This window comes from Camelus dromedarius, chromosome 8 (assembly GCF_036321535.1).
Source record: "Camelus dromedarius isolate mCamDro1 chromosome 8, mCamDro1.pat, whole genome shotgun sequence".
NCBI classification, from domain to species: domain Eukaryota; kingdom Metazoa; phylum Chordata; class Mammalia; order Artiodactyla; family Camelidae; genus Camelus; species Camelus dromedarius.
The window spans coordinates 6,711,313-6,734,509 of NC_087443.1; the positions used below are offsets into that span (position 1 = coordinate 6,711,313).

The window sequence follows — 23,197 nt, forward strand, 5'->3', positions numbered from 1 at the left end:
TTTTTTGTTTTTAATGGAGGTACTGGGGATTGAACTCAGGACCTCATGCATGCTAAGCATGCGCTCTACCACTGCGCTATTTCCCTCCCCCTTCACTTCTTTTCTTTATGTACATTTTAACTGGACAGAATAAGTTTTGGATAGAATTCCAAAATTACGTATATGATTCTAGTATTTTTATGTTAACAGGCAAATGTGTTGCTTCAGAGTAGTTAAGAGATTCCAACTGGGGGGAGGGTATAGCTCAACTGGTAGAGCGCATGCTTAGCATGCACAAGGTCCTGGGTTTGGTCCCCAGTACCTCCATCAAGTAAATAAATAAACCTAATTACCACCTGCCTCAAAAAAAAAAAAAAAAGAAATTCCAACTGAACAGTTTCACATCTTCCCATGATCTGTACTCCTCTGCACTCCTCTGCCTCTTCTCCCAAGTAAAAGCACCTGCGATTCCCTGCAGTCCACACAAGGTTACGCTTCACACATCAGCACAACACGACTCCTTCCCTCAGGACATCACTACAAGTCTTCTCGATGGAAAAAAGGGTGTGAGAAAGGATAAAGGATCGAACCACAGTTTAAGAACAACAAAAAAAAGGGAAAGTCCCACAAAAGGACCAGAGAAAGTGGAAACAGGAGCTCAGTTACATCAGTGGCCATAACCATGTTCCTGTTTTCCTCCTGCATTTCTTCATCCTTTCCCTGTGGTTCCTCTTTTCAGGCAGATGGACAGTGGCCAGCTCTGCATGCCGGAAGCAGAGAAACTCAAAAATCTCAGCATACCCTGAATGAGCCACAGCCAGTTACACATCATCTGATTATCAGGCCCCAATAGACACAAAGACCAGACAGAACGGAGACCGCAAATGAAAAAGAACACCAGAATGTCAGTCAGAAAACCCGAATTTAAATCCCCGTATGCTGCATGATTTCCAACAAGTGAACTTTCCTGAGGTTCACTTTTGTGATCTACAAACAGGGACTACATACCAACAATCTAAGTATTTCACCACATTGCTGTGAAAATCTAAATGAGAAAAATATTGCACACCTGAGGCAAGTCACTTTTAAAATCACTCTAATGCTGTAAAGGGTAATAAGATTCTTAACTGAAGACCCTCTCTGCAATCACATATAGTACCCATGTTCTGCTTCTGCCTCTCTTAGGAGTTACAATGAAATAAGCATGATCCAGGCAAATTTAAGTGGTTTTTCAGTCACTGAATGTGTTTATCTGAAATAAACACTGTATTATCACCTAACAAAAAAATGTATATAGCTTAAGCATAAAGTATATTTATTCACATACAAGGCTCTCACCATCAACAAAATACGTCTATCAAATTTTAGTTCCAATGGTGTGCTAAGTAACCTACATCTTCTCATTTAACATCTTACCTATACCCAATCCAGCTCAGTAGAAAAAGCATGGGGCCTTCTGAAGTCTGAATGACTCAAGTTTGAATCCCAGCTAGGTTATCCTAAGTGGTCAGTAGGCCTTGGCCAAGTCAGAGCTGAAATATCCTCAAACGAAAAACAGGAATAATACTGCCCACTTCATAGGATTAAAATTATTGTGCTCATGTCTGTGTTGAGCCTAATCTGATGCCGAGCAAAAGGCAGTTGCTCAATATATGGTGGCTGGTAATTTGACTGCCTTCCCCCAAAGCGAGGATCTTTGATTTTTTTTAAGAATGCTTAAATTACACGGTCACACAAGATTACTCACACCGCAGACAAGCCAAGAAGCACAAAGAAAGGGATTCCCTAAGATCATTCACAGATACTGAAATTGTGCCCTAAAATTAATGCAAGCATAAGAGCCAACGTAAAGAGCTTAAAATCCATCCTTCCTTCTCCTGGCCCCTTATCACATGATACAAGAGTCAGGTGATTTAAAACCTGAACCACTGTTCCCTTAAGCCACTGGACTCTTGAGGAAGGAGGTGGCTGTTTTCTAACGGCCTCCCCATTAGAAGCCACTGTTTTAAGACCTGGGCTGACTGTCATCCCTTCCTTGAGAAGGATGGTTAAAAACAGGAAGACAGGGGAGAAGAGGATTTAGCTTAACTTGGAAAGCTAAATTCACTAAGGAAAGCGGATCAAGGACGACTGAGGACTTTATCTTCTTCATGACTTCACCTTAAGCTTATATCCCACCTATGTACATACTTTGGTCAGTTTTTGTACAGCTTCATTAATGTTCCCTCAAGCTAGTGCTTTTGCTGCTCTAGAGTTCATGACTATATTCAAAGTTGATCCATGATGAAGTTTTAACATACACATACACATTTATACAATGGAATACTACTCAGCCATAAAAAATAATAAAATAATGACATTTGCAGCAACATGGATGGGCCTGGAGATGATCATACTAAGTGAAGTAAGCCAGAAAGAGAAAGAAAAATACCATATGATATCACTTATATGTGGAATCTAAAAAAAAAAGACAAATGAACTTGTTTATAAAACAGAAACAGACTCACAAATATAGAAAACAAACATGGTCACAGGGGGAGAGAAAGGGGTGGGAAGGGATAAACTAGGAGCTTGAGATTTGCAGATACTAACTACTATCTATAAAACAGATAAACAACAAGTTTCTACAGTACAGCACAGGGAACGATATTCAGTATCTTGTAGTAACCTATAATGAAAAAGAATATAAAAACGAATATATGTAAACTGAACTATTATGCTGTACGCCAGAAACTGACACATTGCAAACTGACCATACTTCAATAAAAACGAAGTAAAATAAAATACATACACATATGTGTGTATGTACGTAGGCTATATATAAGTGAAAATCTCGTTAAAGACTGAGGCTGAGGTTTAATCAGGCCTTTTTTATCTTCCAGCTTAATTTTAAGCAGTTGTCACCTTTTTTTCCTTCTGTGACTATATATTAAGACATGTGTCCTCATCCAACAAGGAGGCATCAATACGTAAAATAGGCTTCACATTGTATTCTCCCCACAAACTGTTCACATTCAGAACTTTCCTCATTGCCTAGGCTCAGCCTTTTGGGGAGTCTGAGAGCCACTGGTAAAAGCTGTCAAAACAGACAGTCTGACACGCATAGAAGAACTACCGGGGAGAGTCAGAGAGAGAGTGAGTGTGTGTGTGTGTGTGTGTGTGTGTGTGTCCCCAAACTCACAAAATCAGACTGATGGTGGACAAGGGTGGAGAAGGGTGGCCTGGAGTAGAGCTGGATACAAAGAAAAAATGGAAAAGAACCCCAAGAGTAGGAAGAGTCTACCATTTACCACGCTGAGGAGAGGAAGAGGGACTGAAGAATCCGTTGGGGTAAAACTACAACATTAAAGAGAAAACAAAGAGATTTCACCAAACTGAGGCGTTAGAGTGAACCCTCCCTCCTGCTCCAATTCCATGTTTTTTTGTTTTTTTCCAGGAAGCCACAAAATAGTTCTTTTCCAACAGAGGGATAATATTAACAAAAGAAAATAAAGGAAATCTATGCTAAAAATGTAACCTACCTACACTGAGGAGTCTGAAAACGGAAATACTTCTTATCCCTTTTTGTAATGGGTTTCCAAACAGGAGGCCCAGGGAGAAGGGTATGTGAAAGGGAGCGAAGCAGCCAAACTTTTTCGGAATATGGAGTCTTTTGACTACATTCTTGTTTTTAATTGACCTTTTCGTGGTCAGCTGGCAGATTCTTAGCTCAGTGCAGCATCTGACTGGGGAAGTCCGAATCTGATGAGTGGTCCATACGCCAGACAACTGAAAAGACGAAGCCAACGCAAGACTGATGCAGAACCAGCACTTGCTTTGGGTCACACTCTAATGCCCCCATCGAGCGGCTGAAACTCCAGCGAGGTTTGAATCCACTGAAAACAGTGCAACGGAAGAGAGAACACAGCACAGTTCAAGGGAGAGCTGAAGTTTAGCCAGACCAGGCAGCTCGCCGGAGAAGTGTGTAAGCAGGTTGGAGGTGGAAAACAGTGTACACAGAGAAAGGGGCTAACTCAGAAAACAACTATCTACGGAGGGTATGCTTTCCTCCTGGGGTGGCTGCACCAAGAGGAAATCCTTTTACACCCAGAAACGGCGCTCCTCGCCCACGCGCCCCGCGCCGCCCACCCAGCGCCCGGCGTCCAGCGCACACTTACTTTCGTCCGGCCATTGATTTTGTAGTTGCCCAGCTTCCCGTTACAGTGGCGGATCAGGTCGTCCATGCTGCTCATGAGCAGCCCGATGGTTTCGCAGCCGGGCTCCTTGCCCTCGATCCAGGTGATCTTATCGCCTCGGATGTCCTTGGACGAGTCGCTCTTCTGGCTGACCAGCTGCCCGTCCGTGAACTTGCCCGTGTCGTGCAGGGCGCGCACCTCGTCGCCGATCTGCTGCCCGGTCTCCTTGCCCAGGAAGTCGTCCACCACGCAGATGCCGTGCTTGTTCATGCACGGCACGATGTACTCCAGCGCCAGCTTCAGCGCCGGCAGCGGCTTCGTCTGCCCGTTGGGCCGCAGGCCGCCGCCGGGACTCAGCCCCTCGCCCGGCGCGTGGCTCGGCGGGTACAGGTTCGCCTTGTCCTGGTACAGCGGCGAGCGGGCCAGCGGCTCCTCCTTCGCGGGCTCCGCCTCGGCCGCCGCCGGACCCTGGCCGCCGGGCGCCGCGCGAGGCGGGGACGCGGCCACCGCGGGCTTGGCCTTCGCCTTCGCCTTGGCGGCGTCTCCGGCGGCCCGCGGGCCCGCAGCCTCGGCGGCTCTATCCCGGCGCGGCGCTGCCTTCCTGGCCGCCCCGGCCCCGGAGGCCCTGGGCGGCGGCGCGGCGGCCGGCGGCGCGGGGCCGGGGTGCTGGGGCTGGCCCGCTCCGTGGGCGGGGGCGCCCTCGCCGCCCTGGCACACGAGCTTGTGCTTCTTCCAGTCCTGGCGCTGGTGCTCCTTGCTGCAGTAGAAGGAGCTGCGGCAGCGGCTGCAGCGCAGCAGGTTCTCCATCTTCCCGCACAGCTCGCAGTACTGCCGGTCTCGCTCGCTCGGGCTCGGCCCGCCGGGCCCGCCGCTGTCATTGGCCATGGCGGCGGCGGTGGCGGCGGCGGCAGCGGAGGCCGAGAAGGAGGGGTGGCGGCCGGACGGCCTCGCCTGGGGCCGGGGAGCGGGCGGAGCGGCCGGGGCCGTCACTGCGCCATGCACCCGCCGCCCCTCGTCTCAGGAGGCCGGCGCCTCGCGCCCGCGGCCCGGCCGCTTCCTTGTCCTCCGGTCCGGCCGCGCAGCGCCGGCGGCCGCCTCAGCGCCTCATCGCCGCCGCGGGCTGAGAGAGCGCGGCCTGCGCGGCGGACGGCGACCTCCGCTCGGGCGCGCGGGCCCGGCGCGCGAGACCGGCCGCCTTGGCCGCCGCCGCCACCGCCTCAGCGTCCCAGGCGGCCCGGCCCGGCCTGAGGAGGAGCGCAGGGCGTGCGGGCGCCACTCGCTCTGCGCGCTCTGCACGTACACCACGGCCCCGCGGCGACCCGGGCGGGCGGCGCGCGGGGGCGGGGGCGGGGGCAGGGCCGAGGGGAGGGCCGAGGGGGTGGCCGCCGCGCGCTCGCGCTCGGGCACGGGCGGCGCCGGTGCTGCCTCCGCTTTCCCGCACTCGGCGGGCTGGGCTTCGGAGCCCGGGGCCGGCGCCCTCCCCGCCCCCTCGCCGACTCCGCCCGGGGCGGGCCGGGGACGCTGCCGCCGCCCGGCGCGGCCTGCGCGGGGACGCCGAGGGGCAGGCCCGCGAGCGACGTTAGGGCGGGGACCCCGCCGCCGCCGCCGCCGCCCCCGCCCCCCCCCAGGCCTGCGACCCGGGCCGCTCCTACACCTGCCGGGGAGAGCGCGGCCGCGCGATGGTCGCGGTCTTAATATGGCTGCTGTTTGTTTGGACCCGACTGGGTGTGTTCCAAGCGCGCTCCAGACTCGGTTGCAAGGTGGCTCTTGCAGCCCCCTTTTGCATAGGAGGAAACGGAAATTCGGAGAAGTAGAGCAGCTGGCCCAAGGTCACGCAGAGCTGGGACTGAATCCAGGAATCAGACTGTCAAGATTCCAAGGCTGCTTTTTCCATCACACCAATACAGCCTCTAATTCAAGAAGGCCTGAAATGGTTAAAAACAAAAACAAGTATTGCTGCCGTGTGAATCCAAGCCCCAGTGCCCCGTTTGAGCCAAATTTAAAGGTACTGAAATTTGATGTATTTTTACCACTTAACAATCCTGTGAAAACTGGGTTTTAAACCTGTCGAGTTTAAAACCTCATGAAGAACTATTTGGCTACCAAGTTAAATAAGGTCATCAGTGTGCATTTCTATATCCACATTGAGGCTCTTAAGTTCAGACTGATGGAACTGCTCCGAAGAAGTGGATTTGGGTGGTAAATAACCTTAACTACATTAACGACTTTTTAAATTAAAAAAAAAAACAAAACAAAAAAAAACCTCTCATTAGTAGAATTTGTGCTATGTTGATGAATACAGTTCTTTGTTTTATAGTACGTAAAAACCTTACCAGAAATAAGCCAAGGGTGTTTCTTTCCGCCTCCCATTTATTTTAAGACTAAAAAGAGCTATGGCAGATACTACCTACTATATATATAAAGAGATGAACAAGATCTTACTATATAGCACAGGGAACTGTATTCGCTATCTCATAATAGCCTATAAGAAAAAAATATGAAAAAGAATATATATATGTATTCATGTATAACTGAATCACTATGCTGTACACTAGAAATTAACACAACATTGTAAACTGACTATACTTCAGTTTTTTTAAGGGGCTGTGATTTAGATTTTCACAATCTTTATGGAACACCTGCTAATTTGGTAAATGTTGCACTAGGCTTGTGTATCATCTGAATAGACTGCAAGTAACTTCAGCAGTCCTTGAGATGATAGCCTTCCAGATTAACAACACAAGAGCTGAAATGTGTAAGGTCAAAGGCAGGAGAATATAAGAAGTTATAAACCACTTTGTAGAATATTTGTAAAAAACTACTTGAGTCCGAAAACTCTTCATCAACTCTACAGAACTTAAAACTGTCATTAAGTTCAGCTATATATATAAATGGACAGTATCTGAGGGATCCAACCTGGTGAAAGAGGACAGTAATTCCACTTAGCTTGGCCTTTGAAAGACTGAGATAAGTATTATATTCATGGCTTCAAATTCCAAACCAAACGAAAAATCCGACTTTCTGTAAAGAATCAAGATCTGGATCTATCTCAACTGTGTACCCAACTTTCCCAGAGCTTTATGAAATTCAGTAAAATATCATGGTTGCAGTTATTACTAATTAGGCTGTTTAACAAATGTGTTAGGAGAACGCAACCTGCCAGACTGTCCGTGGCACGCAAATGAAGTAGTTACCCTTCGTACACTTGTGAGGGGTATAGTCCACTGCAGGAGGCAGGCAGGTAAACAAATAATGACTGCCAAGAGTTCAGAGTAAACGCCCTAAAAGAGGGGAGGATAGGATGGGACAGAAACAAAGGAAAAGGAATTGCTAGCTCTGCCCTTTGCATTAATCAAGATTCCAAGCAAATTAATTTAGAAATTCTAAAAAGTGCTTAGGATTCATGATTTGCAGATACTAACTACTATGTATAAAATAGATAAACAGCAAGGTCCTACTGTAGAGCACAGGGAAATACATTCAATACCTTATAATAGCCTATAATGAAAAAGAATATGAAAAGGAATGTATGTATGTATAACTGAATCACTGTGCTGTACACCAGCAATTAACACAACATTGTAAACCGTAAATTGGAAGTACAGTATACTTCAAAAAAAATTGCTTAAGAAAATAAGCTATGAAAATGTTTTGATATACATAAATCATAAAAAGTAAAATATAATTTCAATACAAGTAAAATCAAATACTCCTTCAGCCTCCCTTTGCTATAGTAATGATAAATGATTTTTAACTATTCCCAAGTTGACTAGGGAACACGCGTTCTAAAAACTCTTGATTCTTCTCAATTTAGTTACTTGTAGGTCTTACAAGAAGTCTAACAGTATCTCAAAAATTGCTGTCTGGGACTATGGCGTGCAAACAAGTGTATTTATATCTCGATATGCACTTTGCATATATTTTCATTGTTATCTACTTAATAACTGTCCATATCAAAACCTTTATTAGCTTTCATTTTGTTCCAATTAAGTATAGAAAATGAATAGCACAGGGAACCATATTCAAAATCTTGTAATAACCTTCAATTAAAAAATACGAAAACGAATATATGTATGTATATGCATGACTGGGACATTGTGCTGTACACCAGAAACTGACACATTGTAACTGACTATATACTTCAGTTAAAAATAAAAATAAAAAAACACATGCAAAATGACAAAAAATATAGAAAATAACAAATTGAACATGTGTATCTTGACAATACTTAATCAAAGGTGACCCTCTCAAAGTTTTCATGAATAGAACAAATGTAAAATATTGTTTCATGATTAGAACAAATATAAAATATTGTTTCAAGTATTTCCAAAGATCCATGATTTCAGAATTTTCAGTTATTCTGGTTTAATAGTATGTCAACAAATTCGATGTTGGTGAGGTTTCCCCAAACCATCTGCTAACCATGCTATAGTCAATGAATGACATGAGCTCCAAGGAGAGCCTGGAACTCTACCAGCATCGTAGCTGTAGTTACTTTTTCAAAAGTCAAAGAGAAGATGCACAGTGTGTTGCAGGAATTTATCCTATGAACACTGATATGATACTCTTAATGTGCCAATCTTATTAACTCATTTAATCCTCATAACACCATGAGGTGGGCACTTTATTATGCCCACTTACGGAAGATGAAATAAGAGGAAGGCAATGCGTGTCCTTCCCAATTTTTAAGATTATAAGATTAGTAGCACTAGGGGTGTTACCTAATACTCTGCGGAGAACAAAGGCTTGTGTCTCCAAAAGCCAGGAATTAGCGCAACTTTTTTCCTGCCCACAACCTAATCAAGAACTGAACTGAAGGATGAATTAAAGTAAAAATGCTACCATCACCGTATCACACCAGTTTGGACCAAAGCTAACTGCCCGCCTATTTGGCTTCCCTTACTTCTGGCAATGTTTACTGAAACTACAAAAAGCAGTAAGCACTGGGACCTGACAAAAGACTTACAAAGAGAGGCAAAGCTGAGATTAAATGCAAAGGACAGAGTTAAATGAGGAAGTGAATTTAGAAATGACTGTGTTGACTCTTGAGGAAAGCCCAGTGAACAGGCTTTACCTTCAAGGGACCTAGCACTCGTTCTCCTTTAAAAATATGTTAAAAATGCACAAAAGAGTCTCTGCTCAGGAAGTCAAACATCTGATTGTTAACTAATGACCTCTTGTGGCCCCATCTGTGACAATCTTGTTTTAATACATTACAGAGAACAGAAAAAAAAATCACAAGTATAACATAGGCATCCCACCAAGATAAACAGGAAGACGATCTTTGAGTTCTGGGAAAAGCAGCTAAAAATCTGAGGCATTTTCTAACTATAGTATCGGGACATGCACAAGTAGGTGTCTTTGGAAAACAGCACCTGCTCGTCTCTGTACTGGGGGTTCTGCCAGATCCCACATGAGCTGTGAGCTTCCCCACGGCCATGGAACCAGCTTTACCGTCTCTCAGGTTGTTTCCTCGTGCAAATAAATGATTTAAATAGACTTTCTATATATTCAGGAAAATGTCTCTATCACCCAACTTCATCAGCTTATGATTTAAAACTTACCTACTATAACCCAGTTAAAAATCAATCATCTCATTTCAAGAAATACAAAACTTTACAACCATTTGTCATTATAGTGATTTTTTTGTATTACAAACATGGGTTACTATATACATTATGTGTTAATGTAATTACACAAAAAGCTGGGACTTTTTTCTTTGGTTGGTTTTTTTTGACAACAAACATAACCTTAACATTGAACCAACTTTTAATGTAGTCCCAATCAGTAACTTAATGCCAATCCAGACTGGAGGCAGCTAAATTATTTCTGTAATTTTTGTGTGTGTGAAAAAATGTAAACATGCACAAAAATAGAGTTAACAGCATAATCAGCCTCAACCCTGATTAGTTCAATAATTAGCAACTTCAACAATTATCAACATTTTTATACCCTTGTCTCTCCCATTTTGCCTTTTTTATTTACTTTTTGTAGAGTTATACTTGACATATACCACTGTGTTAGTTTTAGATGTACAACATAATGATTTGATATATATATTGTATAGTTTGTGAAATGATTATCACAGTTTCATCACTTCACGTAGTTATCAAATTTTTTTTCCTGTGATGAGAACTTTTAAGATCTACTCTCTTAGCAACTTTCAGATCTACAACACAGTATTGTTAACCACAGTCACCATCCTGCACATTAGAGCTCCAAGATTTATGTCTAACTGAAAGTTGTACCTTTGAACCCCCTTCACCCATTTCCCTCACCCTCAACCCCCACCTCTGGCAACCACTAATTTATTCTTGGTCTCTATGAGTTCAGTTTTTTTATTTTTGTTTTTTTAGAAACCACACATAAGTGAGATCATATGGTATTTGTCTTTGTCTGACTTATTTCACTCAGCATAGTGCCTTTGAGGTCCATCCCCACTGTCACAAAAGGAAAGATAGCCTTTATTTTTATGGATGAATAATATTCATATATAAATATATTCGTAAATCATATATCTGATATGCTATATTTGCAAATCATGTCTGATATATTTTCAAATCATGTATCTGATATACTACAGTTCAGCATAATCAACCAAATATTTGCAAATATTTTCTCTCCTCCTGTAGAATGCCTATTCATGTATAAATACATTTGAAAGTCATATATCTGATATATTTGCAAATCATATCTGATATACTATATTTGCAGATCATTTATCTGATATACTATAGCTTATCAGCATAATCAACCAAATATTTGCAAATGTTTTCTCATGCTGTAGAATGCCTATTCATGTATTACTATTCATGTATAAATATATTTGCAAATCATATATCTAATGTAAAATATATGCAAATCGTATATCAGATATACGATTTGCAAATATTGTCTCTCATTCTGTAGAATGCTGTTTCATTTTGCTGAAGGTTTCTTTTTGCTGTACAGAGCTTTTTGGTTTGATGTGGTCCCACTTGTTATTTTGCTTTTGTTGCCTTTGCTTTTGCTGTCACATCCAAAAAAATACTGCCAAGATGCACGTCTGAGAGCTTTTCCCCTATATCTTCTTCCAGGAGCTTTATGATTTCCGATCTTTCGTCCATTTGAGCTGATTTGGGGGCATTGGTGTAGGATAGGGGTCCAGTTTCATTCCTTTGCATGTGACTGTCTAGTTTTCCCATATTCTTGGCCCCTTTGTCATAAATTAATTGACCATATACGTGTGGATTTATTTCTGGGCTGTCTTTCTGTTCCCTTGATCTGTGTATCTGTTTCTATGCCAGTACTGTACTTTTGTGTGTTTTTTTCTTCATCTTTTATATACATTTTCCCTGGTCTCATCTCTTTGTCAGGAGACATTCTTATTTAAATGTTCAACCCACATCAAATGGGAAGGCCAATTCCTTCTCCAAGGACCTGCAAATCTTCAGTTTTGCATTCATAGTTTTCATTCTCGTGACCACCCCTGACCCTGAATTTCTGCTCCTGTAAAACAAAGATCTCCTTCTTTTCCCTGTTCCCTTCCTTCTGCTCCAAAAAGAACCCAGGTTCCAAACTCAGCTCTTTTTAAACCTCTTTTCCTTCTGGCCTCTCCCAGGGGTCTCTTCACAGGGCTCTGGCTACTCCGTTTTGGGGGCAGGGATCCTTGACACTAAACCACTGCAGGAAACTGAATTTGTCTTACTGTGTAGCTTGCCCCCTGCACTCTGGGCTGGCCTTCAGATATCCAACTGCTCACTCATATTATCTCCAAGGTCTTATACTCAGAGACTTTCTCTTGAGTAGCCCAGAACTGGCCAAATTTGAAATTTCAGCCTCTCCTAGTGACTAGTACCTGGATACGGAGGGAAGTGATGTGTGAGTTCTGTTGCTACTGATACAGTTTACTTGCACATCCTTTCCTCAACTTAGGAAGGCAAAACTAGTCATAGTCTAAATTCTAAATGAGAATGGTTTTCCTTTATTACATTCCTGCTTATTAATAGTCATTATTTTATTTTATTAAGTTTTTTTCTCATCCACCACAGCCTTTCTGGTTTTTTAACTGCTCTCTGTTGTAGCATACCATTTTCCCACCACAACTGACTCATCTCTTCTCTTCTCTGCCAATTTAACTTTTACCCATTCTACAAAGATCATCTGAAATCCCATTACTCTCACAAAATGTGTGTATACAAAAGCATGCATAAATAAACGCCCAGCTAATTTTTTCTTTCATTTTTTTCCTTTTTCAGTTTTATTAGGTAGAATTATTACAATTCAACTGCACATACACATTATATTGCATGTAAATACATATATACAGTATCTTGCACATTTTTTTGTTTACATAGATACACTGATGATTGTTTCTAAGAACAGATAAGAGCTTTAGCTTTTTAAACTTACATAGTTATAACACCCAGCTAGTTTTAATGTAGTTTTTTACAGTTCACAAAAGACTTGCACATACAAATTCTCATTTGATGCTCTTACGTTCTTAACAGACTATGGATGCATGTTATTCAGACTTCCATTTTACATATAAGAAAATTCAGTCTTTGTGCGGCCAAGCAACTAGCCCAAGGACATACAGTTAAATTGATACAGTTTTGCATTTCAGGGAAAACCTTTTTTTTTCTTTTACCTTTTGATCCCTTTCACTTAAGGTCCGATTGGTTATGGGGTTTTGTTATTGTTGTTTTACTATATCTTTGTAATATAGTTTGAAATCAGGAAGTGTGATGTCTCCAGCTTTTTTGTTCTTTCTCAGGATTGCTTTGGCTATTCAGGGTATTTTGTGGTTCGATACAAGTTTTAGATTTTTTTTCTATTTCTGTGAAAAATTCCATTGGAATTTAGCTAGAAATTACACGGAATCTGTAGATTGAGTTAGGTAGTATGGACATTGTGACAATATTAGTTCTTCCAATCCATGAACACAGAATATCTTTCTATTTATTTGTATCTTTTCCAACTACTTCCATCAGTGTCAAATAGTTATCAGTACACAGGTGTTTCACCTCCTTGGTTATATTTATACCTAGGCACTTTATTCTCTGTGATGAAATTATAAATGGGATTGTTAATTTCTCTTTCTGATAGTTTGTTATTAGTGTATAGAAGCACAACTGATATGTATATTAATTTTGTATCCTGCAACTTTCCTGAATTTATTTATTAGTTCTGACAGTTTCTTGGTAGGGTCTTCTCTATATCTAATATCATGTCACTTGCAAATAGAGAAAACTTCTTTTGTGATTTGGATTCTTTTTATTTCATTTTCTTGCCTAATTGCTGAGGCCAGGACTTCCAGCAGTATGCTGAATGGAAGCGGTGAGAGTGGGCAGTCTTGTCTTGTTCCTGATCTTAAAGGAAATGCTTTCAGCGTTTCCCCATTGAGTATGAATGTTAGCTGTTGGGCTTGTCATATAAGCCCTTATTGTGCTAAGGTAGGTTACCCTTCCTCCCACTTTGTTGAGAGTTTTTATCATAAATGGATGCTGAACTTAGTCAAATGCTCTTTCTATATCTATTGATATGGTCCTATGATTTTTATCCTTCATTTTGTTAATGTGTATCATGTTGATTGATTTGTTGGTAGTGAACCATCCTTGCATACCTGGATTAAATTCTGCTTGATCATAGTGTGTTCATCCTTTTAATGTATTGTTGAACTTGATTTGCTAATATTTTGATGAGGATTCTGCATCTACATTCATCAGGAATATTGGCCTGTAATTTTCTTTTTTCTGTGAAATGTTTGTCTGGTTTTGGTTTGGCCTCATCAAATGAGCTTGGAAGTGTTCTTTCCTCTTTGATTTTTTGAAGAGTTTGAGAAGGATAGATATTAAATCTTATTTAAATGTTTGGTGGAATGCACCAGGGAAGTTCTCCAGTCCTAGTCTTTTGCTTGCTGGAAGGTTTTGGTTACTGATTCAATCTCCTTACTAGCAGTAGGTCTGTTCAGATACTCTATTTCTTCACGATCCAGTCTTGCTTGGTTGTATGTTTCTAGGAATTTATCCATTTCTTCTTCTTGTCCAATTTGTTGGCATTTAATTCATGGTAGTTTCTAATTTTGTTTTCTTTTTTTGGCTGAAATATTATAAGGCATATCCAAACTTTGATATACATGTTTGATAAGGATTTTAAATAAAACCGTATCCACCATGCCATTATCTCACCACCAAAATTAAGAAAACCTCTTCATGCTATCATCTATCGTCCAGCAAGTGTTAATTTTTTCTGATTATCTCACTGATTCTTTTCACAGTTGCTTCATTCTATTTAAGATCTAAACCAGGTTCATGTATTGCACTTGAGTGTCATGTTTTTAAGTCCCTTTTACTTGATTTTACTAGTTCCCTGTCCCCCCTTTTTTCATATCATAATTTGCTGGAGAAACTATATCATTCGTACTGTAGAATGTTCCTGGGATTTAGCTGATTGCTTCCTCATGATATTCCTCCTTTTCTAGAATTCTGGATCCAGAATTTTTATTCGATTCAGGCTCTGTGTTTTAGCCAAGAATACTTCATAGTGCTTGTTGTGTAATACCTGTTTCATAACATCTTCAGGCACATAATGTGTGGCAGTTTCATTATTCGTGATGAAATATTGTTCACGAGTTCAAATGATTTCAGCTTGATCCTTGCCTTAGAACTTTTTAATCAGCCTTTCACCTGTTTTAGCAATAACAACCATGGCTAGCTGCAACGTTTCATCAGAGATTGAACAAAAAATAATTTCTAATTCTAGCATTCCTTCTGAACTTATTAGCTGAAGTTCTACTGTGGAGAACTTTTTTCATCAACTGTTTTTTTACCCTGAAATACAATTTTCATATATTCGAATTGTTTTAATTATTCTTTTTGATGATTAAATTGTTGCACTTCTGTCCAATGAGAAATTATTCAAGTTGGTTCCTGTGTGTTTTAGATTTGTTCACATTAACTGTGGATAATTTTCTTGCTTTCTGGCCCAAGATGGCCCAGACTCATCTTGTACATTTCCTGCCCCTGACCCAGTATTAGTCATTTTTTTCAAAGATCCCTGGTTCCTTTTACTACAAAATGGTAGTTAGAAGCCACCATCAGGGATTCCCATTGTCACTGGGTTGTGATTACTTCTAGGTCTTTCCAATGAACAGAGCTAGGAAATAGGTCATTTTTTCAAATTGAATCCATAGTATTATTCCAGTTCAAATATAAGATTACAGGGTTTTAGTTTAATTTCTCTGATTTTATATTTGTGTCTTTTTTTCTCTTACACTAAAATTTTTTTCCTAATGACATTTACATAGCTACTTATCTGCTTTATCCTACTTTAAGGATTTATTGCATTCTTTTTGTCTGTATAACATATCCGATTAGGGAAAGACAGTAAAAATACTGTGTTTGAAAGTCATCTGACAACAAGTTTATACTTGTAGCACAGGGAACTGTATTCAGTATCTTGTAGCAACTTACAGTGAAAAAGAATATGAAAACAAATATGTGTCTGTTCCTGTATGACTGAAGCATTGTGCTGTACACCAGAAACTGACACAACATTGTAACCTGACTATATACTTCAATAAAAATATATTTAAAGAAATAAAGTCATTTGATCTAGTTCTTTTCTCCATGTGGCTGTGCCATCAACTTGAGATATAGTTAGTTTAGTTTCAAGTACATTTCCAGTTTCTAGGGGATTGATTTTTTTTTCCTTTTCGGGATAATTGCACTTTAATTATGTAGTATATAGCACGGAGCTAGGCACTGTTCTAAATTCTTTGTGTGTATCATGTGATTTAACCCTCATAACAAACCTTTGCTGTGGGTATTTACATTGAGGGAGAATGAGGTGCTAAGAAGTTTCATAGTTCCTGAGATCACAAGCTGAGGGAGATGGATTTAACCTGAAAGATCTGATTTATATTCCCATGGCAAAATATGATAAATTCCATAAGAGATAAAAGCAAACTAATTTGGGGGATTCAAGTTACTGAATTTGGGGCATTCAGTAACAGGGACCAGAAAGAGGGACTTATGAAAGAAGGGGACTTTAGAAATGTTCACATAAATTTCCTCAAATGCCCTATTTTCATTTCATTCCATTCAAGGATATGCAGTGAGCAAAAAATTGGAGACAACCTACACTGACATACAGGGGAATGATATGCAACTATTTACAATTACTTTGGCATTTATTACTTTTGGTCCACAACTAATGTGTTTTATTTTCCAAATGCTTTTCCTTTTACGTTTATTTGTTTGTTTATTGAGTTATAGTCAGTTTACAATGTTGTATCAATTTCCAGCATAGAGCACAATTTTTCAGTTACACATGAACATACATACATTCATTGTCACCTTCTTTTTCACTGTGAGCTACCACAAGATCTTGTATATATTTCCCTGTGCTATACAGTATAATCTTGTTTATCTATTCTGCATATGCCTGTCAGTATCTACAAATTTTGAACTCCCAGTCTGTCTCTTCCCACCCCCCTCCCCACTGGCAACCACAAGTTTGTATTCTGTCTGTGAGTCTGTTTCTGTTTTGTATTTATGTTCATTTGTCTCTTTCTTTCTTTCTTTCTTTCTTCCTTCCTTTCTACCTACCTTCCTTCCTTCCTTTCTTTCTTTCCTCCTTTTCAGACTCTACATATGCGCAATCTCATATGGTATTTTTCTTTCTCTTTCTGGCTTACTTCACTTAGAATGACATTCTCCAGGGACATCCATGTTGCTGCAAAAGGCGTTATGTTGTCCAAATGCTTTTAAAAGTTTCTCTTGTTCACTAGTTTTCAGCAACTTGATGATATCATGACTTGGTGTTGTTTTCTTTGTTTTAATTCTGAGCAAGGTCCTCATCTTGCATATACATACATATATTCATTTTCTTTTTCTTCATTAAAGTTTATTACAAGATACTGAATATAGTTTCCTGTGCTATACAGAAGAAACTTGTTTTTTTAAATCTATTTTTATATATAATGGCTAACATTTGCAAATCTCAAACTCCCAAATTTATCCCCTCTCACCCTCTTTCCCCCAGTAACCATTAGACTGTTTACTATGTCTGCAAGTCTGTATCTGTTTTGTAGACAAGTTCATAGTGGCCTTTTTTTTTCTTTCTTTTTTTAGATTCCACATATGAGTGATATCATCTGACATTTTTCTTTCTCTTTCTGGCTGACTTCATAACTATTGTTTCTTCAAACATTTTTCTGCCCCCATTTTTCTGAGATTCAATTTACATATATATTAGATGACTTATTATGTCTTTTCCTTCCTCTATACTTTCATTTGAAAGCATTTCTATTGCTATATCTTCGGGTACATACTTTTTTTTTTCAATCTGGTTTTTTTTTTTTTTTTTTTCTTCATTTCAGTTACATCATCTTTTTCAGGTCTGGAATTTCCAACTGGCCTTCTCTTTCTATATCTTCCATTTCTCCCTTCAGTTATTGTCTATATTTTTGTTTACATCCTTGAGCATTTTTATAAATGGTGTTTTAAAGGATTTGTCTGCTAATTCCATGCAATTTCTGGATCTGTTGCACTTGGGCTAATTTTTCTTTGTTTATGGATTACATTTCCCTGCTTCTTTGCACATTTGCTAATTATTAATTGGATTTTAAACATTGTGACTATTTTGTTGTCGGGCCCTAGATTTCATTGTCTTTCCTTAAGGAGGGTTAGATTTATTCTGGTATGAATTATATACCCTTTTGAAGCTTTTTTAAAGCGTTGCATGTTGCTCTCGAGAAGTCTGATGCCAGCCTTTCTTACCTTTATAAATAATGTTATCTTTATGCCTGAGGTCTCTGAGGCTTTTTCCTTTCTCTTTTAAGTCTAGTGGTTTTTCTAACGTACATGTCAGGGTTCTTCATTACAGGTCATTTTTCCCATGTATGTGGTGGCTTCTTTCAATATTTATTTTTAAGTTTTCTCACTTCTGGGAGCTTTTTAAAAATTTTAAACACTCATTTTATTCCATTGTTTCATTTCTCTTCTTCAGAGATTCCAGTTACGTGTATGTTGATTCTGTGTGTGTCTGTTTTCCGTCCCTTTCACACTCTTGTTAATCCCCTTTTAAATATCTTTATCTCAGCTTCATTCTCGCGTTGTTTTACTCACTTTCTTCATTGTCCCTTATTAGGTTTTTATTTGAATTCCTTCTTCCTTAGGCACCTGGTCGTCCTTCATCTTTTTTAGACATATGCTTTTTAATTCAAGTTTTTTCCTGAGTTTGGTCAATTCTTATTGCATTTCTTTCCTTTTTTTTTTTTTTCCAGTCCATATTTCTTGTGAGTGTTTGAATTTATGATTCTGAGTGGTTTGATTATCTTTACATGATGGTTTAAGAATGTATAATTCAGTGTAGAGTTTTATGCTATAGCGCACCGCTTTGGGGTTGGTTTTGTTGGGAGCGTTTTTTAAGTAAATGAGCTTATGGTGGTGTTGAAGGGTGGAAGGGTTGGTGTGTCCTATTTTTCAGGATCTTTTTTTTTTTTTGGATCCTTAATTTAACTTTCTTCTTTCCACTCACTGCAGTTTCTCCAAGCCCCCCCCCCCCCTCTATTCCTCTGATGCCCTCACAAAAGAAATGCTGTATTTGAGGCAGCTGTTTCCAGTCCCAGTCACCTTCAGGCATCTTGCATGTATCCAGTATTGTGAACAACACCTCCCAGAGCTGAGGTTTTGTTTTATTTTGGTTTGGTTTGGTTTGGTTTTGGACCTCCTGCATGCTGATCACCTCCCAGAGCCGAAGTCTTTTGTTGTTATTTGTTTGTTTGTTTTTAATAGAGGGACTGGGGACTGAACCCAGGACCTCGTGCATGCTAAGCGTGCGCTCTACCACTGAGCTCTACCCTTCCCTGCTAGAGCTGAGTTTTAACACGCAACGTTGGACATTTCCTTCCTGGGGTGATTTTGGTCAATGCTTTGTTTAAGTCCTTTGCTCCCCTCTTTTCTTTTGAAGGGACTTGTTTAAGTCACAGTTCCCCTACTCTAAGCATCCACAGGCTTGTAGGAGCGGGATTTCTGTTGGAATTTGATGTTTATTTCTCTACTTACAGGTAATCTGAAGTTCGAGTTGTTCCCTGTCTCCTACAAATGCCAAAGGCTGGGTAATATATGGTTTTATTTACATTCTTTGTTGATTTTATGGATTTGGGGAGGCTGTGCAGACAAATTCTGATTCAAGCATCTGACGTTATGTTCGAGAGCTGGAATCTCTATTTGGAATTGCCTCTCTAGGACCATAGTAGGGTGATTTGTGAGCATATAGGCCAGAGGAGCTTCAGAGCAGGAATCAACATTTTAGTCTGTACCAGGGGCCAGCAAACGTTTTCTGTAAAGGCCCAGCTATTAAATATTTTAGGCTTTTGGAGGCCATACTGTCTCTGTGGACCAGCAACTCTACTGTGGTAGCATAAAATCGCAAAAGACAAGTAACCACATGAGTGTGACTGTGTTCTTATAAACTCTAGAACAAAAACAGACATTGGGTCGGATCTGACCCTCAGGCCATTGTTTGCCAACTTCTGGCACCTATTAACCCATAGGAAATGGCTTCAAAGCAGATAAAACAAATTCCAAATGTTTTGATAGGTGGTTCAATAGAAAACTCAGAGATTTTGTTAGTAAAATAGTAATTTAATGTCTCTCGAGTTTCTCATTAAATACAAAAATATTAGCTTGTATACTCTATTAAATAAGCAGAAGGATAGAACTCTATCTTAAAACTTTACAGTGTATCAAGTATGACCATAGAAGATGTTTAATGATGGGGAAATGTTCACAATATGTTGTTATGTAATAACACATTTCAGCATTCAATTAATACTTGCTGAATGAGTAATTCTTGATTACAAAACAATATTACAGTGTGATGTTGAAGAGGCCGAAATGTTTACCAAAATGTTAACAGTGACTGCTTTTAAATGGTATGGCCATGCACAATTTTTGTTTCCTTCTTTAATCTTTCTTTATTCTGCAATGATTCAATAATAAATGTGTACAACATTCATTAAATATATTTGCTTTGATCTAAAAGAAGCAAGCAATAATGTAGTTATTTTTTTTGTAACAGAGTAACAGTATTGCAATAATAAAAGAATTAAAAGACTTAAAAGGAAAAGTTATGTTGGTTGTTGGCCACAGAAGAAATTTGACAAAATTACTGGATGCAGTCTGGTCCAGTGGAGGGATGGATTTTGGAGGAAATAACTGAGTTCAAATTCAAACTCCTTTAGTATTAACGTGATTCTTGAAAATGAGACACCTTCTTGGGTAAAGAGGAAATAATATTATCTCCCTCAATCTTGTGGTAAGAATTAAAAGAGATAATTTACACAACTAATTCAAAGTGCTCTGTAAAGCAGACTTACAACTCCATTAGCGTTCCAAACTAATTCCTTAGGAACACCTTCAAAATTTGTTTTGAGCTGAATTTTTGACCCATTTTGTCTTCTCTTCTATAATCACATGAAGTCTTTCTCTACATCTTTTTATTCCGTGAATGCTTATCATTATAAGGGTCATACCTTCAAAGAACACCAAGTGAAATCCTGCACCCTTCTGGAAACTGCTACCATGCACTTGCTACATCACCATTACCATTTTATGTGTATGTAATAAAAGGGTGTAGTGTTTTGCATTTGAATTTTTTCACACAAATGACCTTGTACTCATGTATCGATCTGCAAATTGCTTTTTCACTAGGCCCTTCCTCTTCTCTCTTGCTGCAGAATCATTGGGACCTTGCAAAGTGTCCATCACAGCTTCTCTTCTCTTGGTCAAATTCTGCTTATGCATGATAATCCCAGAAACAATAAGAAGGCATCTTCTGCGCACAGTGGTCTCTAAAAATATTTCTCAGCACTTGACTCCTGATTGAGTCAATGTAAAGGAAGCTTTTATGACAGCAATGCCAATGTTCGAGTAAATGCTGTTAGTGTTATATCTTAGGAATTACCGCAGTGATGTAGGAAGGATTAAGAAAATGATGAACAGCATTGGATGCTTTCTTCTTCATGTTTCCAACCAAGATCCTTCTTTTGCAGTAGCTGGAGCTCTGGATCATTCCTTGGATATTTTTGCAGATGTAGAGTCTGAAAAGACTCAATGAAAATTTAAGTGTTTTAATTTACTGAACAAATTCCAACCAGACTTCAAAATGAAGGTGCAAAAAGGGGGCAAATTAATACAAATCACTTAAATGTAATAAACAATGTGAAGATGATGAGAAATTCATTGCTATAGAGAAGACTTACTTCTTGAACAGAATGTTTAAAATGTAATTTCATTTTTAAAAAATTGTTTAAACCATTTTATTTTATTTATTTGTGGGAGTGGGGTCCTTGTTTTTTGGGGGTTTTTTTTTTTTTTTTGGCATGGAGGGGCTGGGGATCGAACACAGGGCCTCATGCATGCTAAGCACGTGCTCTAGCACTGAGCAATACGCACACCCCCTCCTCAGAAAATCAATTCTTTACAAGTTGGGTTTGAAAGTTATTTTCAAAAGAATCAAAATACTTCAAAACTCTTCAAGAATGTTTATGTCATTGAGACCCATATGACATTTCCCCTGCTCTCTGATGAGTCAGTTTTGCGAACACTTTAAATGTTCCACAGTGAAATGGAAATGTGACTTCCTCAAGTGGATCTTAACCCGTGAGTAACCCTGTAACAATGAAATGACTGCGTTTTAGAAATATTTTATAACAGTTATCCATATGAAATTTAGAGGCTCTCTAAAGATAATGTCGTTTTATATCAAGTGAATTTAAACCAAAACACTAAGACCAACTTCATCAAACAAAATTGCTTTCTGGCCTGCTGATCGTTCACTGTTTAACTTATATGAACAAGCAAATTAAATAGTTTAGGAAATAATATTAATATCCTAAGGCTATCATTTTGATAAATCTCTAGTTGGAACTTAAAGCAATTAATTATAATTTAACTTTACTCCTTAAGTGTAATTAGATCTGGAATCAGTGTAATCAGTGTAATGTATAATCATTGTTTTAATAAATATATTTACAAATATCGTATAGTGATTTTTATAATTCCACTCGTGTGCCTACTTGCTAATGGATATAGGGTTTGAATATACAGGAAATTTTTTTAAGTTATTTTTCTTTTATTTGTTCAACAGACATTTTTTAAGTGCCTGGGTTGTGTGAGATGCTGTTCTGGTCATTAGGGATACAATAATGAATAAAACAGAAAGGTAATCCTTATTTGTATGTAGCACACAGTGAGAAAGACAATCAAAAGGGTAAATATAAGGGGGGAGGGTATAGCTCAGTGGTAGAGTGCATGAGGTCCTGGTTCAATCCCCAGTACCTCCATTAAAGTAAAGAAAGAAATAATCCTAATTACTCCCCAACCAAAGGTAAATATAATTACAGGATGTTAGAAACTGATCATGCTAAACGAAAAAAATAAAGCAATGGAGAGGGTTAATGTTTGGGAAAATTGAATTGTTGCTTAGTGTGGCTGGGGAAGCCCTGGGAAGGTGACTTCTGAACCGAGGGGGAAGGCAGTGGGGAGCTCATCACACAGACATGTGGGGAGAAACACCTCAGGTAGAGGAAGGAGCAGGTACCAAGTCCTGGTCTTTGGTAGCGTCATGCCTGTGCTGGGCAGAGAAAACAGGGGTTAGACCAGCAGGAGATCAGAGAACAGACATCACTATCGGGCAGCCAGATCGCATAGGGCGTGGTGGCTGTTATAAAGAACTTCGGCTTTTACTCTGAACGCAGTGAAAAACCGTATCATTGGAGGGTTTTCAGTAGGGGAGTGGCAAGGTCTGACTTAAATTTGTTTTTTTAATGGAAGTACTGGGGATTGAACCCAGGACCTCATGCATGCTAAGCATGCACTCTACCCCTGAGCTATACCCTCCCCCTGACTTACATTTTTAACAGAAAAAGACTATAGGGAGCAAGGGAAGACATGGGGAAACATCTAGGAGGCTATTGTAATCATCTGGGCGAGAGACAGTGGTGGCCTGGACCGTGGTGGTGGTCATGGGATTGATAAGTGGCTCAATTATCC

At 39.9% G+C, this 23,197-nt stretch overlaps 1 protein-coding gene and 1 long non-coding RNA gene across 5 annotated transcripts in view; one reads left to right on the top strand and one right to left on the bottom strand.

Moving 5' to 3' along the window:
* Window positions 1-5,476, bottom strand: part of EGLN1 (egl-9 family hypoxia inducible factor 1) — a 53,134-nt gene extending 47,658 nt beyond the window's left edge. The window contains exon 1 of one of the 3 annotated variants that reach the window (XM_064487868.1): window positions 4,137-5,458. In XM_064487868.1, the coding sequence (XP_064343938.1) occupies window positions 4,137-5,039 (903 nt within the window). In that variant the 5' untranslated portion in view covers window positions 5,040-5,458. Of the gene's footprint in view, window positions 1-4,136 lie in introns of all 3 variants that reach the window. The other 2 variants (XM_010995423.3, XM_064487869.1) reach the window with 2 other exon arrangements.
* Window positions 5,477-5,782: 306 nt separating this feature from the next.
* On the top strand, window positions 5,783-22,127 carry LOC105102154 (uncharacterized). 2 transcript variants are annotated; one of them, XR_010381832.1, is made up of 3 exons: window positions 5,783-6,353; window positions 19,207-19,257; window positions 20,881-22,127. It is a non-coding gene; the product is annotated as an uncharacterized LOC105102154 (long non-coding RNA). The 2 variants fall into 2 exon arrangements; XR_838355.3 differs by having other exon boundaries at window positions 5,783-6,159.
* Window positions 22,128-23,197: the final 1,070 nt, after the last annotated feature.